Here is a 13,249-nt window from a genome sequence, read left to right on the forward strand (position 1 = left end):
CATACAAAAATAAATAAAATGACTGAATTTGAGATGCTCCAGGCCATCTTCAGCTGGATTTACTGTTGGTTGAGCTAGGTGTGAGGTTTGGCAGATTGATTGCAGCAGAGCTGTGAGTCCCTCCTGAGCTTTCTGTGTTCAGCCACTGGGTCTGTGAAAGGATCCTGGTAAAAGCTGCTCCACTGAGCTCCGTGGTGTGTCTGGCCAAACCCAGAGCATCTGCTTGGAAGGAAGATGGGCAGAGGCTGGTGTTGGTTAGAGCCTGTGGTTTTGGTGAGGTTTTTGTTCAGCTTGCCTTCTGAGTTGTTGGAGACTCTATCAGTGTCATAAACAATGGCATGAACACAGCTGGGAGACTGGTGCTGCTTAATATTCATATTAAACCTTACAACCCAGTGTAGAAATGGGACTAACTCCAAATGGGACTGACTTTCCTTTAGATTTTCCCCCCTCTCTTTCCTTTTTCCATTCTCCATGACCTTCTCCACTTTGAAGAAACATTAGATCACCTCTCATTTTGTTCAAGCACCCAAGATCTCATGCAAGTCTTGCAAACAAAATATGTTAGTTATAGAGTACAGTAAACTTGGTAAGTGTTTCAACATGAGAAGCTAAGCAGCAGTAAAGGAAGGACCCTTCTGGCTGGATTTTCCATATGGTTATGTTGCTAAAACCACTCACTCAAATTGGATGATCTGTAGTTGCAGATGTACATTGTAATTTCATTTTTTAAGTTTATTTTTCACTTTTTAAACTGAGACAAAGCAGTCTGTTAATTTAGCAGTTTTTAGAGGGGTGTTTTCATTAAGACCTGGAGGACACATGTTTTTCCCCTGTGTTCTGCTAGCACTGAAACTGTCCAAAGCCATCAATGAAGAATATTAACAGCTTCAGAGGAACTGTTATGCCAGAATAAGCATGAATTCACTTTTCCGGTATAATGTGCTTATGTTGATAAAGCACATTCTTACTGCAGATGAACACAGTTTACTGGAAGAGCTTGATCAGCCCAAGGGCTTTTTACTATGATTATTCTGTGTGTAGCAAAAGGTGAAAATTGGTAGGGTATGGATAAGGTTGAGCTGACTTCCTTGGGTTATTTTTATGCCATTTTCTATAGAATTTCCCTCAATAACTCTATAGAAGTGACATTGCTGTAGCAGAAGACAAGGGAAATTATTAGAGAGAGAGTGAGCATTTACTCTTCCAACTCTGGAATGTCCTTAGATGCTGGATTCCTAATTAAAAGGTCAAAGCCACTTCAAGAAATAAATGTCTAAGGATAACTTCAGCTTTGGGCAGATGGACACTGGTAACTAAGGCTTCACAAGATGGACACAACAGTATATATTGGAACTTTGCTAAAATGGTTTTTTGGGTTTTTTTTTCATCATAGTACATACAGATGCAGCTCCAAGGGCTTTATTAGCAGGAATTTGGAATGGCTTCTCTTGCTCCTGCATAGCCTCTCAAATTAAAGTCAACAAGCATCTGTGCCTCACAGTGTGTACTTGTCATGCTGAAATTTTCATCTGCTCTGTGCATGTGTGTTTTGTTTTTCAGTTCATGAAAAGATCTGCATATTCAGGCCTTTTTTTTTTTTTTTTAGGTATTTTTTTTCTCCACTGATAGCCACTCCTACTGCTTATTTGATGCTTTATTTTAGAAAGCTACTCACTGTGCTAGAATCTTGCTGCCCATATGGAGATGTGAGCACGTACCAGATGCTGGGTCGATGAAATCAGCTGTTCATTGTGGAACTTGCAGTCAAGTGCCTACTGCATACCAATAATTCTCAAGGGTATCAGCTACACAATTCCTGATTTCAGGAAATGACAAAGAAAGTAGAATTGACAGGTCCTCCATGTAAATCTTCTGCTAGTCCACAGAAACTTGAAAAATGCATCTTTTTTTTTTTTTTTTGGAGATAGCTCATTTTGATGGATTTAATGGCCTGGGTGGTAATCGAAGTCTCCTTTCTTACTCTGGTTGCTATTCTTAAAAACATTGTGATTCTTGTAATTTTCTGACAAACAGCACATCTGACAACTCTGTGAAAACATCTCTTCTCTTTTTATTTCAGGACAAACACCATGATGCTGCTCATGAAATTATTGAGACAATTCGGTAAGTGTTCAGTGCAGACCTGGTTAGAGCTCTCCTGTCTCTCACTGCAGCCCAGTGAATGGATGGGATGTCTTGAGACAAGATAGAAAGGGAGGGCAGTGGTTATAATTATAATTTAACAGCTCTAAATTATTTTCTAAGCTGAACTTATATTATTGCAATATAAATCTCCCTGTCAAAAAGGCTTTGTTTCAACTTGCCTTATTCTGTTCTCTTTTGGACAGAATAAGAAATGAGCAGGGATATTCAGCTCTTGGGCTTAATGGTCTGTAGTCAGTTTTTAGTAAAGCAAGGTTAGGAAAACATCACTGGCATGATGTGTTGCATTCTGGGCTTGCATACCCTCTTCCCCACCCTCTTCCTTTCCCCTTGTGCTGTGATATTGCATTATTTGGGAATGATGGCCCTGTTTGCATTCCTCTTAGTTCTACTGCTGGAGTTGGACCAATGTGGGGAAAATAGGAGGATAAAGGTGAAAGACAAAAAGCAAGGGGAGGAGGTCTGAGCATTTCCCAACACAGGCAGTGGTTAAGACATGGCTTGCTGTTCTTTCAGCAGGATTAGGTGACTTGCTGTACAACAAATCTTGTTAAATGCTGACACACACTCCCCAAACACCTGAGGCATGTTAATGTGTTATCCACATTGCATTGTTTAAAAGCTGTTCTCATTAACTGTTTTAGGCCCTTAGCATACAGGCTTCCCTTGGCTGAGGGCTGTATCTCCAGTGGGTTTTAGTGGCTGGATGGTGGAGATACTGGCGTGGTACAATGCACAGTGTTTTCTTGGCACAGCCACCTGAGCTTGAAATGTGCTCAGTCACATAAAGCCTAGGAACAGGTAGTGAGCCTTGTTTGCTGCCAGCATGAGTGTGAGAGCCAAGGGCTTGCATGGTAGTGTTAATAATATCACATATACATGAAATGATAGCACTTTTCATGGTCTGTGGTGGGGAATGATGTGTAGTGGAGCTACAGCTGAGAATGTTTCCCCTAAAGAAATATCTTTTTCTCACTAGAAAACCTTGATACAAGATGTCCTGCCACTGCTAATTCCAGCTCACTTGTACTGTTTCTGCACCTTGGGAACTTGTGGCACCATTTGTCAGTATAATTATAAAAAAGAACCTTTCTGAAGGGATTTAGAATCATAGAATTTTCCGGGTTTGAAGGGCCCTTTAAGATCACCCAGTTCCAGCCCCCTGCCATGGGCAGGGACACCTCCCATAGCTGAGGTCGCTCAGAGCCCCATCCAACCTGGCCTTAAAACCTTCCAGGGATGGATGGAGCTTCCACCACCTCTCTGGGCAACGTGTGCCAGGGTCTCACCTCTGTCATGGTGAAGAACTTCTTCCTAACATCCAATTTAAATCTCCCTCCTCTAGTTTGAATCCATTCCCCCATGTCCTGTCTCTCTCTGACATCCCAAAAAATCCCTCCCCAGCTTTCTTGTAGCCCCTTCAGACACTGGAAGGTTCCAATGAGGTCTCCTCAGAGCCTTCTCCTCTGCAGACTGAACAACCCCAACTCTCTCAGTGTCTTCCCAGCAGAGGTGCTCCATCCCTCTGAGCATCCTCCTGGCCCTTCTCTGGACACTTCAGCATTTAAACAGATGTGGTGCTGAAACTCGTTTGCCAGGCATTGATACTGGTGCTTTCTGTGCTGTGCTAGCTGAAAGCAGGGAGAAAATTCTCTTAGAAGCATCTGGGTCAAAGTAATTTTTGACAACTGTGTTTAAAGTGTGATTGCAGTGAGTACAATGTGCTCCAAGGCTTTCATTCTGCCTTTGCCTTCCTTGTGCAAAGGAACTGTAATGTGGTTATGAAAATGGTGGTTAAAGGAATGCAGAGAAGTGTTTATCTCTTCCAGCCAGTGGTAGGCAGCTGCTGTCTTCCCATTTTCCTGAGCCAGGTCAAAATTTTGGAGATATCAGAGTCCTAACATTTTTAGGGAGATAATAATAATAATAATAATAATAGTCAGAAGAGAGTCAGCCATAGATGTAAAAGTTCTGCTTTTTTCATTTATAATATATCTGTTTGATAAAGGTGAATCAGAGCTGCTGGATCTCCCCCTGCCATTCTAAAAGTGATGCATGCATCAGGGTACATGAAGAAAAAATTCTGGTGTTCCTGTTGGAATGCATCCTATGGCATGGTCTGAGGGTTTGTGGTGTATGGGGCTTTCCTATTTTTGGAGGAAAGTACAAAAGCTTCTGTGGCTTTTAAGTTGTCTTTGAAAGACTTAATCTTCCTACATTCCAAGATAGAAGATCTCCTCTGTGAGATGTCCTTGTCAGATGATCTGCAAGGGGGTGTGCACTTTCCCTTTCTAATGACCAGCATGTAAAAGGGATCTTTCATCAAATAATTCTTCAGAATCCCTTTTGGGTTGGGCCATGTAAGGTGTAAGAGCAGTTTAGAGCTCTGCATAAAGGAGAATATCCCTGCAGTGCATTGTCAGTGGCATTGTTCTAGAGTGCTGTAGGAAAAGTCTTCACATTCAGCTTTGTCAAAGCTTGTTAGAGAATCAGAATTCTTTTGAAACACTGCACTTCTACATTACATTTTCTGTTAGATCAGCATCAGCCATTTGCTGTATGGCTTTCAGTATTTTCAGATGTGTTGACTACATCTATCACCTCATTTTGAAGTTGTGCCATTTCAAGAGCTTTATACTACTGCCAATGGCTACAGGCTCCTCTGCTGTTTATTCAATACAAATGTGAACTATTGCAGCTTTCCAATTAGCATGGTTTGATATCTGGCTTATTCCTAAAAATATTGTGATTTTTTTTTTTTTCTTTTCAGGTCTGCTGCAGTATTCTGACTTAACATAGAGCAGTGCCAGTCTAGAACTGAGGCAGACTGCTTTATTACACTTGCTTGGAGATGCTTTTACTCATTATTTCTTCTTTTGTTCCAGGTGGGTCTGTGAAGAAATTCCAGATCTCAAGCTTGCTATGGAAAACTATGTTTTAATAGACTATGATACAAAAAGGTGAGAAGAATGTTTTTTGCCATCAGGAGGACAGACCAGCATGGTTTCTAGTGGACCAGTTTGTAACTGGTTGTTCGTAGACACCATGAACTGAAGTTTTCTGTTAGAACTGGCTTCAGATGCTGCAGAGTTATTTTGGTAGGAAATGTGTAACAGAAATATTGGCAAAGGCTGTTGGATTAAGGACATAATTGGAAACTCCACACAGCAGAAAGTTGAGCTCTGGTGTGTGTTGGAATTACTCACTCCCAAACAATGATTGGTATCTGCACCCTTGGACTGCGGCCAGCCTCGGGAATCTGAATGGCACAGAGGATTCTACTTCTGTAGTAACTAAGAATTCCTGTTTGGAAAGTGGGATGCCAGGGCTGTCTGTCAGCCCTCCTGGCTTCTGCATGTTGTGACTGTGGGAGCTTAACCTTTCCCATCCCTCCACTGGGTGGGATTTAGTACAAGTGGGATCTGTTTGGGTGGAGGCTAAATTAAAAGGCAAAGTACTGCTGCTGCTCTGCTGGGCAGTTAGAAGTAATTTTAAGATGTTTGTGGTTACATGTGAATACCTATTCCACAAACAGCTTAAAATGAGTGTGTGACATTAACCTTGGGGCTGGGAGAGGCAGATTCTGACCTGCAGTTACCTGGGGAGGGGTCTGAGGTTCTGTGTATGGCCTTAGCTATGCTAAGGCTGAAAAAAGACACAGCCCTTAAGCTGCACTTCACAAAACTCTCCTGAGTTGCTTTTATGGGAAAGACAGAATTTGTTCAAGTCCACAGCATGACTTAACTTTCAGAGTGAGGTTTACAGATGAAACTGCATTGGTCTCATTAATCACTTGCTGTTGTCCTGAGCACCAGATACTTGTATCACAGTCCACTTTCTTCCTCCCCTCTTGTTTCATTGCAAGACTTGTTAGTCCCTCTCTTCCTCATGAAAAAGTCAAAGGGAGAAATCAGGGTCCAGCATCCCTTGTCATGAAATCTTTTAGTCTGGATTTGTGGCTTACCCAAAGGGCTGCAGTGCTGTAACTCTTGTAGTTAGGGCATCCTTGCTGAGCATGTTTGTCTGGGTAGCATCAGTGTGGTCAGCAGCAATACAGAATGAAAGAGAAACCCACCAGCTCCCAAAAGTCACATTCTGCTTGCCTTTCTGCAGCTCTCCAAGAAAAACCTCTCATTTTGGTAATGGTTTTTATCTTTTTACTTCCTTTGAAGAAATGAATCAGAAATCCTGCTTGTAGCAGGTAGACTGACACATGGGTGAGTGGAAAGCAGCAGATTACAGAAATGCATTCCAGCCTTTTGCTTTGTCTTGGTGTGAATCAAATGTGGGCAGCTGAAAGCTTGCAGTCAGCAGTGCTCCTTGGAGAGCTTTCCCAGCCAGTGCAGTGGTAGTGAGGATCACAGGAGACTGAAGAGCCTCTCCCTGCTGATGTCCCCTGGTCCTCCCACCTCCTTCCTCATTTGTGGGTGGCCATGATTTAATGATCTTACTCCTGAAACTCCTTGGATTGTTTTTTTTTTTTATTTTCCTGTTGCTTTGTCTGATTACTCAGGGGATGATGTTCCCAGTAATATGTTTTCTTCCCTGGCCTGAGATGAATTTGTTTAATCCTCTCAGCTTCTGTCATTAAGGCATCTGCCTGAATTGACTGTAATCCCAACCAAGCCATGAAGTAATCAGTACTGGTGAAATTTTATATCATTTCCTGGATCTCTCTGTATTTTCAGTCCCAGAGTTAATTTCTACAAAAGTAGCTGCTTGTCATGGGACAGATTATCATGGGGAGATGATGGAAGAAAGCAGAAAAACTTACAGAATCTCTTCATTTTCTGTGCAGCTGAGAATATGGAAAAGGAGCAATGGACTGTGAGAAAACACAACTTTCTAATAAGTCATGCTTTGAGTTCAGTTTCCATTAATTAAAGAAACTTCTATAATTTGTCACATATTGCTGGTTACCTGGGGAAATTTTAAAAAGGAAAACATAAAGTCCTAAAGTTGTGTCTGTCAGTAAGTGTTCTTCAAGAAACAAACCCTAACTAGCCACCTACTCCCAGTATGGATGAGGATAAAAAAAACCAGGTTTTACCTTTAAACCTGCCTTTTAGGGCATTTTGGTTTTAACTGACCCTGCATTCTTTCTCCCTACACAGCTTTGAAAGCATGCAGAGGCTTTGTGACAAGTACAACCGAGCCATTGATAGCATTCATCAGTTGGTATGTGTTTAACTTTGTTTATCTAGCTGGTTTCAATTCACACAGAGTGAATAATATCCAGGAAGGGGGGACTGACAGCCTGGATTATCTCTGTTGGTTTTTAGCTGCATCACCAGTATTCAGCTCTCCAACCCTTTTGGGGAGTTACTGGTCTGATATTAAACCTTATTTTCTTGATCACATCTGGGTAATCAAGGAGTTAGCATTGGAGGAATATTCTTATAGAAAGAAAAGAAAAAAATAATTCCCCAAAATGGCAAATCTGTAAGCTCTTGCTCTTTAGTGTGCAGTTCTGGCACCACTGGCACTTTGGAATAGCTGAGTTATCTGTGTAAGGTTTTCTGTTTAGTGTATAGATGTTTCACAGGGATTTATCATCTAGATTTACATTTGCATGGGGAAATCTGTGGCTTATGGGTACTTAAATAATCCATATGAACTCTCCTGTATATTGTGGAAGTGATCCATGGCTTAGGAATTTCCTTGCTTGCCACTCAGTTCAGCTGCTCTGTTCTGTGGGATCACTCTGGCAAAACTAGAATGTAAGCTTTTTTCAGACCCATTTAACAAGCTTTTTGGCTTGTTTTTTCTTTTTAACCCTGTAAAACATTGAATTGGAGGAAGCAAAACAGAAAAAATGAATTAATGTTAATATTCTGTTTAAGTTGGAAAGTGTAGCTGGGTTTTTTTCTCTGCTTGTGGGAATTATTTGAAGCGTGCAGTTTTATGGCAACAAGACTTTTTTCCAGGCTTTGCTTTGCTTTCTGGGTCTACAAATCTCTGAAAGTTGTTCTTGTTTTGATTCAGGTGTCTTGTGTACACTGGTTAATGTGTATGGTCATATATGGTGGTTAACAGCTAAAAATGTTAAGATATTCAGCATTTGGAATTGCTGCCTGAAATGGCAAATCTGATCAGGTTCATTTTCTTCTTGCTATCTAAATCCCAAACAGGAATATTTAGGAGGGATCCTGGAGTTAGCCCTTTTTGTTTGTTTCTCCTTATCAAAGGGAGAGGTAAACAATTTAAAAACATTTATGTTTAGGACATTTTTTTTATCTGAAGAAAAAAGGAAGTTTGATTTCCATCTCTTTCCTGCCACTCCCTGTTTGAGTACATATGATCCCTCCCATCCCACAGTTTCTGGAAGAGAATGGAACTGCTCTTCTGTTGACATCCCAGTCAACATGAGTTCAGTGGTGAGCACTAAATACAAAATGAGTTAAACTTTTACCCCTACTCCAATGATATTCCTTATGAAACTTTACACTGCATACTGATTTTTGCATTTCTTTCATTTCCTCCACCCATTTAATTTTCTTTCATTTTAATTTCTTTAATTTTCTCACCACCCATCTTCAGCAGGCAGATTTGAGATTACCCCCAAGCTGTGGGGAGGCAAAGCATTGAGCAATTGGTGGTGTGTGATTTTTTTTTTCTTTATTTTTTTGTATTATTCGCTGGTTTTAACTTTAACAGAGCCCCTGCAGAGCAGCTTGTGAGAGAGGGGATGGGAGGGGGGGTTCTCTCCTGTCTCCACTGTGCCAGTGCAGCCTTCTCCTGGTGAGGTTTTCTTGTCCTGATGTTGGGGTCATGTCTCTTTCCTGCTTTTTCCCTTTAGTGGAAGGGAACCACCCAACCAATGAAGCTGAACACTCGTCCCTCCAACGGGCTCCTCCGGCACATCCTGCAGCAAGTGTACAACCACTCAGTGACTGACCCAGAGAAACTCAACAACTATGAGCCCTTTTCCCCAGAGGTTTATGGAGAAACTTCCTTTGACTTGGTAGCCCAAATGATAGATGAAATTAAAATGACAGAGGATGATTTGTTTGTTGACCTGGGCAGTGGTAAGTGAGCAAGCAATAACTTCTTTTCTTTTCCTCTTTTATGAATAATGAAATTCATGCTTGGAAAGTAAACTGGGACTAAGGATTGTATTACAGGATAAGCACCTTTTCTAGATAATCCCCATGGATGTTCCTGCTTTTTATGACAAGATTAAATAGAGCAAATGGATGGGCCAGGCTGCTAGTGAAATGTTGGTCTACAAATGCAATAAACCCTTGTTACAAAGAACTCTTGGTTTCTGTTGCTATTGGCCCATACACTTAGAAAGAAGAAACAATATTAAAAATGATGATTTAGAGGCCACAATAGCAGTTCCATTTCTAAGGATTCATCTCATTTCAAGAGGATTCAGTTTATGCCCTTCATGTCTGAGACTGGGATTTCTTGACCCTTCCCATGCCAGTGTCAAATCTGAAAATTAAGTTTTTTTTCTCTAACATACTCTTCAGTGTGTCAAAAAAACCTTTATAGTTCACTTCCACAGCTGCCTTGTGAGACCCCACAAAATCTAGCTTACAGTCTTACAACAACATTTCTTGAACAGATCAGAGTTTTAGAAGGAAAGAGATTTTTCCAGTTGGTAAAGAAACCAGATATGACTCAAACATGTGTGGAAGAGATGTACTGAGTAGGAAGATGGTGTTCCTTTTGTTCCTAAAATCTGTTTCAGAGCAGGAAAGGAATAGAAAGAATTTCCCCTTTTACTGGATGGGTTGTAAAGTTGTAAATAAAGTATGTTTTGATTTTACTGCTGGCATGATTATGGGACTTCTGGGGAAAAATACATTTGGTTATGAAAAAACAAATATATTTTAAATACTGCCATTCCCCCTGAAAATGCAATACTTCTCCAGTCAGGGATCTTTAGTGAATTTTCTTCTTTTTTTTTCTTAACCCCATGGTTCCTCTCTCAGTGGGACTTATGTCTGAAATTTCCTGTTTCAGTGACTTATGGTCAGATGAGACATTTAGAAAAGCATCAGATCAGGCAAACTCTTTTCCATCTGGAAGGAAAAAATTACCATAGATGCTTGCAATTGTTTGTTCAGGAAGGTTAAAGGAGATGATATCTGCAGTCCTGTAGTGCTGGTGATTATTTAACAAGCTCAAATGTAAGATAACTTTACCTGCTATCATCAGAAATAAAACCAGGTATTTATTGCTGACCTCCCCACTCATATGTTGGAGATAGACCAACAGTATAAAAATTCCCAGTCTAAAAAGCCTGTATGAATGGTTTACATTCAGAAGCTTTTGCCCTTTAATGTTTGGAGCATTGAAACAATTAAAACCAGAACATAGCTGTTGAGTTTGCACTGAAGGAGTGAACTTTTTTTGTAAATTGTAATCCAGGCAGTATTGAGTGCAGTGGAAATGAAATCACTGTCAGGGCAGATCATTTCTATCAGTAAATTTAATGCTGTTCCAATAAGTACATGCAGACAGCAGTGGCTGAACAGCAGGGCTAAACTCCCACCAGGATGCTGTGGCTGTTCTTGTTAGTTTTGTGTGTGATGCCAGGAACATGTGGCTTGTTGCAGGAGAAATTTATGGAGGTATGGATCATCATTAGGCACATGGAAATTACAGGATGGTTAAGTTCTTGTGAAAAGAAAAGCCAAAGAAGGACAAGATGAATAACTTTGTATTCCATATCATCTGTCTTTGTCCTCCTTTCTTCATAAATAAGAAACAGCAAACCAGCTCAGGCTCAGTCTTTGCTTGTCCACGTTCTTCCTCAGCAGCAATTTGTACCCCCAGATCAGCACTGGTGTAAAATATCCCTGTGTGTGCAAGATGGGGATTGGCAAAAACCAAAACCAAACAAAAAAAACCCCAAACCAAGAACAAAACCCCCTGTCAGCACTACTGTGCTCATTGTGCCAGCCAAGACTCTGGTGGTAATGGTTTAAATGCAGGGGTTCCACCCCTGCAATTACCAGTGCTGCTTCCTGCAGGCAGGCAATGGCATGGAAAAGAGCAATATGTTTGCTGTGCAAATGGGCTTTCCTCTTCTCAGTCACTCTTGGTTCCCATGTGGTCATCTGCAGAATGATGAAATGCACTGGTGAGACAGGAATGCATTTGGAGTCAGAGACAAGAAGTGATGCATCAGCCTGCTGTTGATGAATATTGGATGATTTAAGGAAATCTGAAGTGGGACAGATGGGGGAGGACATTGCTCCACGGTGTGTGTGCCAAATGTGGGTTGCTGGTACAGAAAGAAATCAACATGAATGGTTTTTTTTTCTGAGGAAATGTGTTCAGGCAAGGTGTAGAAGTGGCAGCTGATTACTGCTGGTAGGATCTGATGCAAGTAGAATTCAGTGATGGAAACTTCATGCATTTTTAAGTAATGCTGAGTCTTGTCATCAGAGTGGTTCCTTCTGAAATTCTGAGTGTTGAGCCCTAGAATGGTTCCTAAAATAGTATTCTAAAATAGCTCATATCTAAATAAGCTTTACATGTTCTCAGACTTTGCTGCATTTCATGGTGAAAAGCAGTAAAAGTATTGCTAGCCCAATCCTTAATGGCTAAGGTATGTGACCTCAAAGTATTTATTTTGGGATGTGGCAGGGTTTGTCTAGCTGTTGAATTACTCAATTATATAGACAATTACAGTATAAAAATCTGTGGACTTGTTGGAATGCAAATAAAATATGTGGAAAAAAAAAATTAAACACAGCTGTTCTGAAACCTGTGTGAATTTGTAAAAATGAGCCTATAATATTGAATACAAGGAGCCATTAATAATTATCAATATGAACATTGCTGTAATTGTTGTAGTTTTATGCTAGTGTAACAAGTGCTCAATGTATTGAAAAATTTAAAGCTCCAAATCACAGTGCTGGAAATTCTTTTCTGTAAGAAAAGGGAAATTGCATTGCTCACTTTGTAATTAGAATGTAAACTCTTTTTCTTGGGAAAACAGGTTCTTACTATTTCACATCTTGTAGGGAAACGGGACATTAAACCCATTAGATTGAAACTGCTTTTCAGTTGAGAGACAGGGAGAGTTCACATGGGAACTGTCAGACACAACTGGGACTTGAAATTGTACCCTGAAGCCTGGTCCCACACATTACCTGCACTTTTTCCCTCGTGGTTTTTCTACTGAAACTTCTTCTCAGGATTGTTTTTTCCTTCCTGCAGGTGTGGGTCAGGTGGTGCTTCAAGTGGCTGCAGCCACAAACTGCAAACATCATTATGGTGTGGAGAAAGCTGATATTCCAGCCAAATATGCTGAGGTGAGTGATTTTTGAAGTGACTTGTGTGTAATATGCCTAATTTGGAGGCTAACCCAGTGGTTCAGGATTAGTGCTAAATGAGTGAGGGAAGAAAAGCAGAGCTTCAGTCCTAGCTGCTTCTGCTTCTTGGGTCAGTAAGACCTGGAGCAGTCTGTGCTTGGGGAAAGAAATGTGTGTCTGGTGGTTTCCTGGCAGTGCTTGTGGAGTGCAGAGAAGGAACATGAACACTTTTCTGAAGAGATTTCAGGACCAGGAGGTGTAAAGCTGTTTTAAACCAGTAATGGCATAGGTTCTATTCAAAAGCAAGTGCAGTGTGAGCTTCACCTGAGAACCTGCAATTATCCTCTGTCTGAAATAGCTCTAACAAAGGGCTTCCAGAGACCATGGCATTAAGCAAATCTAGGAATGAATTCATCAAACAAGGAGTTTTTAAAGGTTCCTAAAGGCTGTATTTCTGTTTACGGTGGTGATTCCTCTTCTTGGTGTCCTAAAGCTGGAGTTCAGCTTAGGAATTTAATAGTTGTAGGCTTAAATGATAAGGCCTCTGCTGGGTATCTGGCTGACAACTCCTTAGCAGGCACCAAAATGAAATCTTACTCTAAGAAAACCATAATGTTTAGTCAGGCAGGCAGTTTTCTTTACTCTTCCAAATCTGTGCCAATGGGGACCCACAAAGATAATCAGTTCCAAGTCAAACGAGCTAGAAGCAGACAATAAAGGTTAGTCATGCCTTACCAAAAGAAGTTTACTTTATTCAGTAGACTGAACAGAAATTTATCCCTCTGTATTGTTAAAACAAGCTGACT

At 40.8% G+C, this 13,249-nt stretch overlaps 1 protein-coding gene across 6 annotated transcripts in view; it reads left to right on the forward strand.

Moving 5' to 3' along the window:
* The window catches only part of DOT1L (DOT1 like histone lysine methyltransferase), a 75,435-nt gene that overhangs the window by 13,963 nt on the left and 48,223 nt on the right, over nucleotides 1–13,249 (forward strand). For all 6 annotated transcript variants that reach the window (XR_003988640.1, XM_030466529.1, XM_030466524.1 and 3 more), the window contains exons 2-6: nucleotides 2,084–2,127; nucleotides 5,052–5,126; nucleotides 7,281–7,344; nucleotides 8,966–9,194; nucleotides 12,349–12,443. Coding sequence is in view for 5 of the 6 variants with exons in the window: in XM_030466529.1 (XP_030322389.1) it covers nucleotides 2,084–2,127; nucleotides 5,052–5,126; nucleotides 7,281–7,344; nucleotides 8,966–9,194; nucleotides 12,349–12,443 (507 nt within the window). In the remaining variant the exon portion in view is untranslated. The remainder of the gene's footprint in view (nucleotides 1–2,083; nucleotides 2,128–5,051; nucleotides 5,127–7,280; nucleotides 7,345–8,965; nucleotides 9,195–12,348; nucleotides 12,444–13,249) is intronic.

The sequence above is a fragment of the Calypte anna genome, chromosome 28 (genome assembly GCF_003957555.1).
Source record: "Calypte anna isolate BGI_N300 chromosome 28, bCalAnn1_v1.p, whole genome shotgun sequence".
Classification (NCBI taxonomy): domain Eukaryota; kingdom Metazoa; phylum Chordata; class Aves; order Apodiformes; family Trochilidae; genus Calypte; species Calypte anna.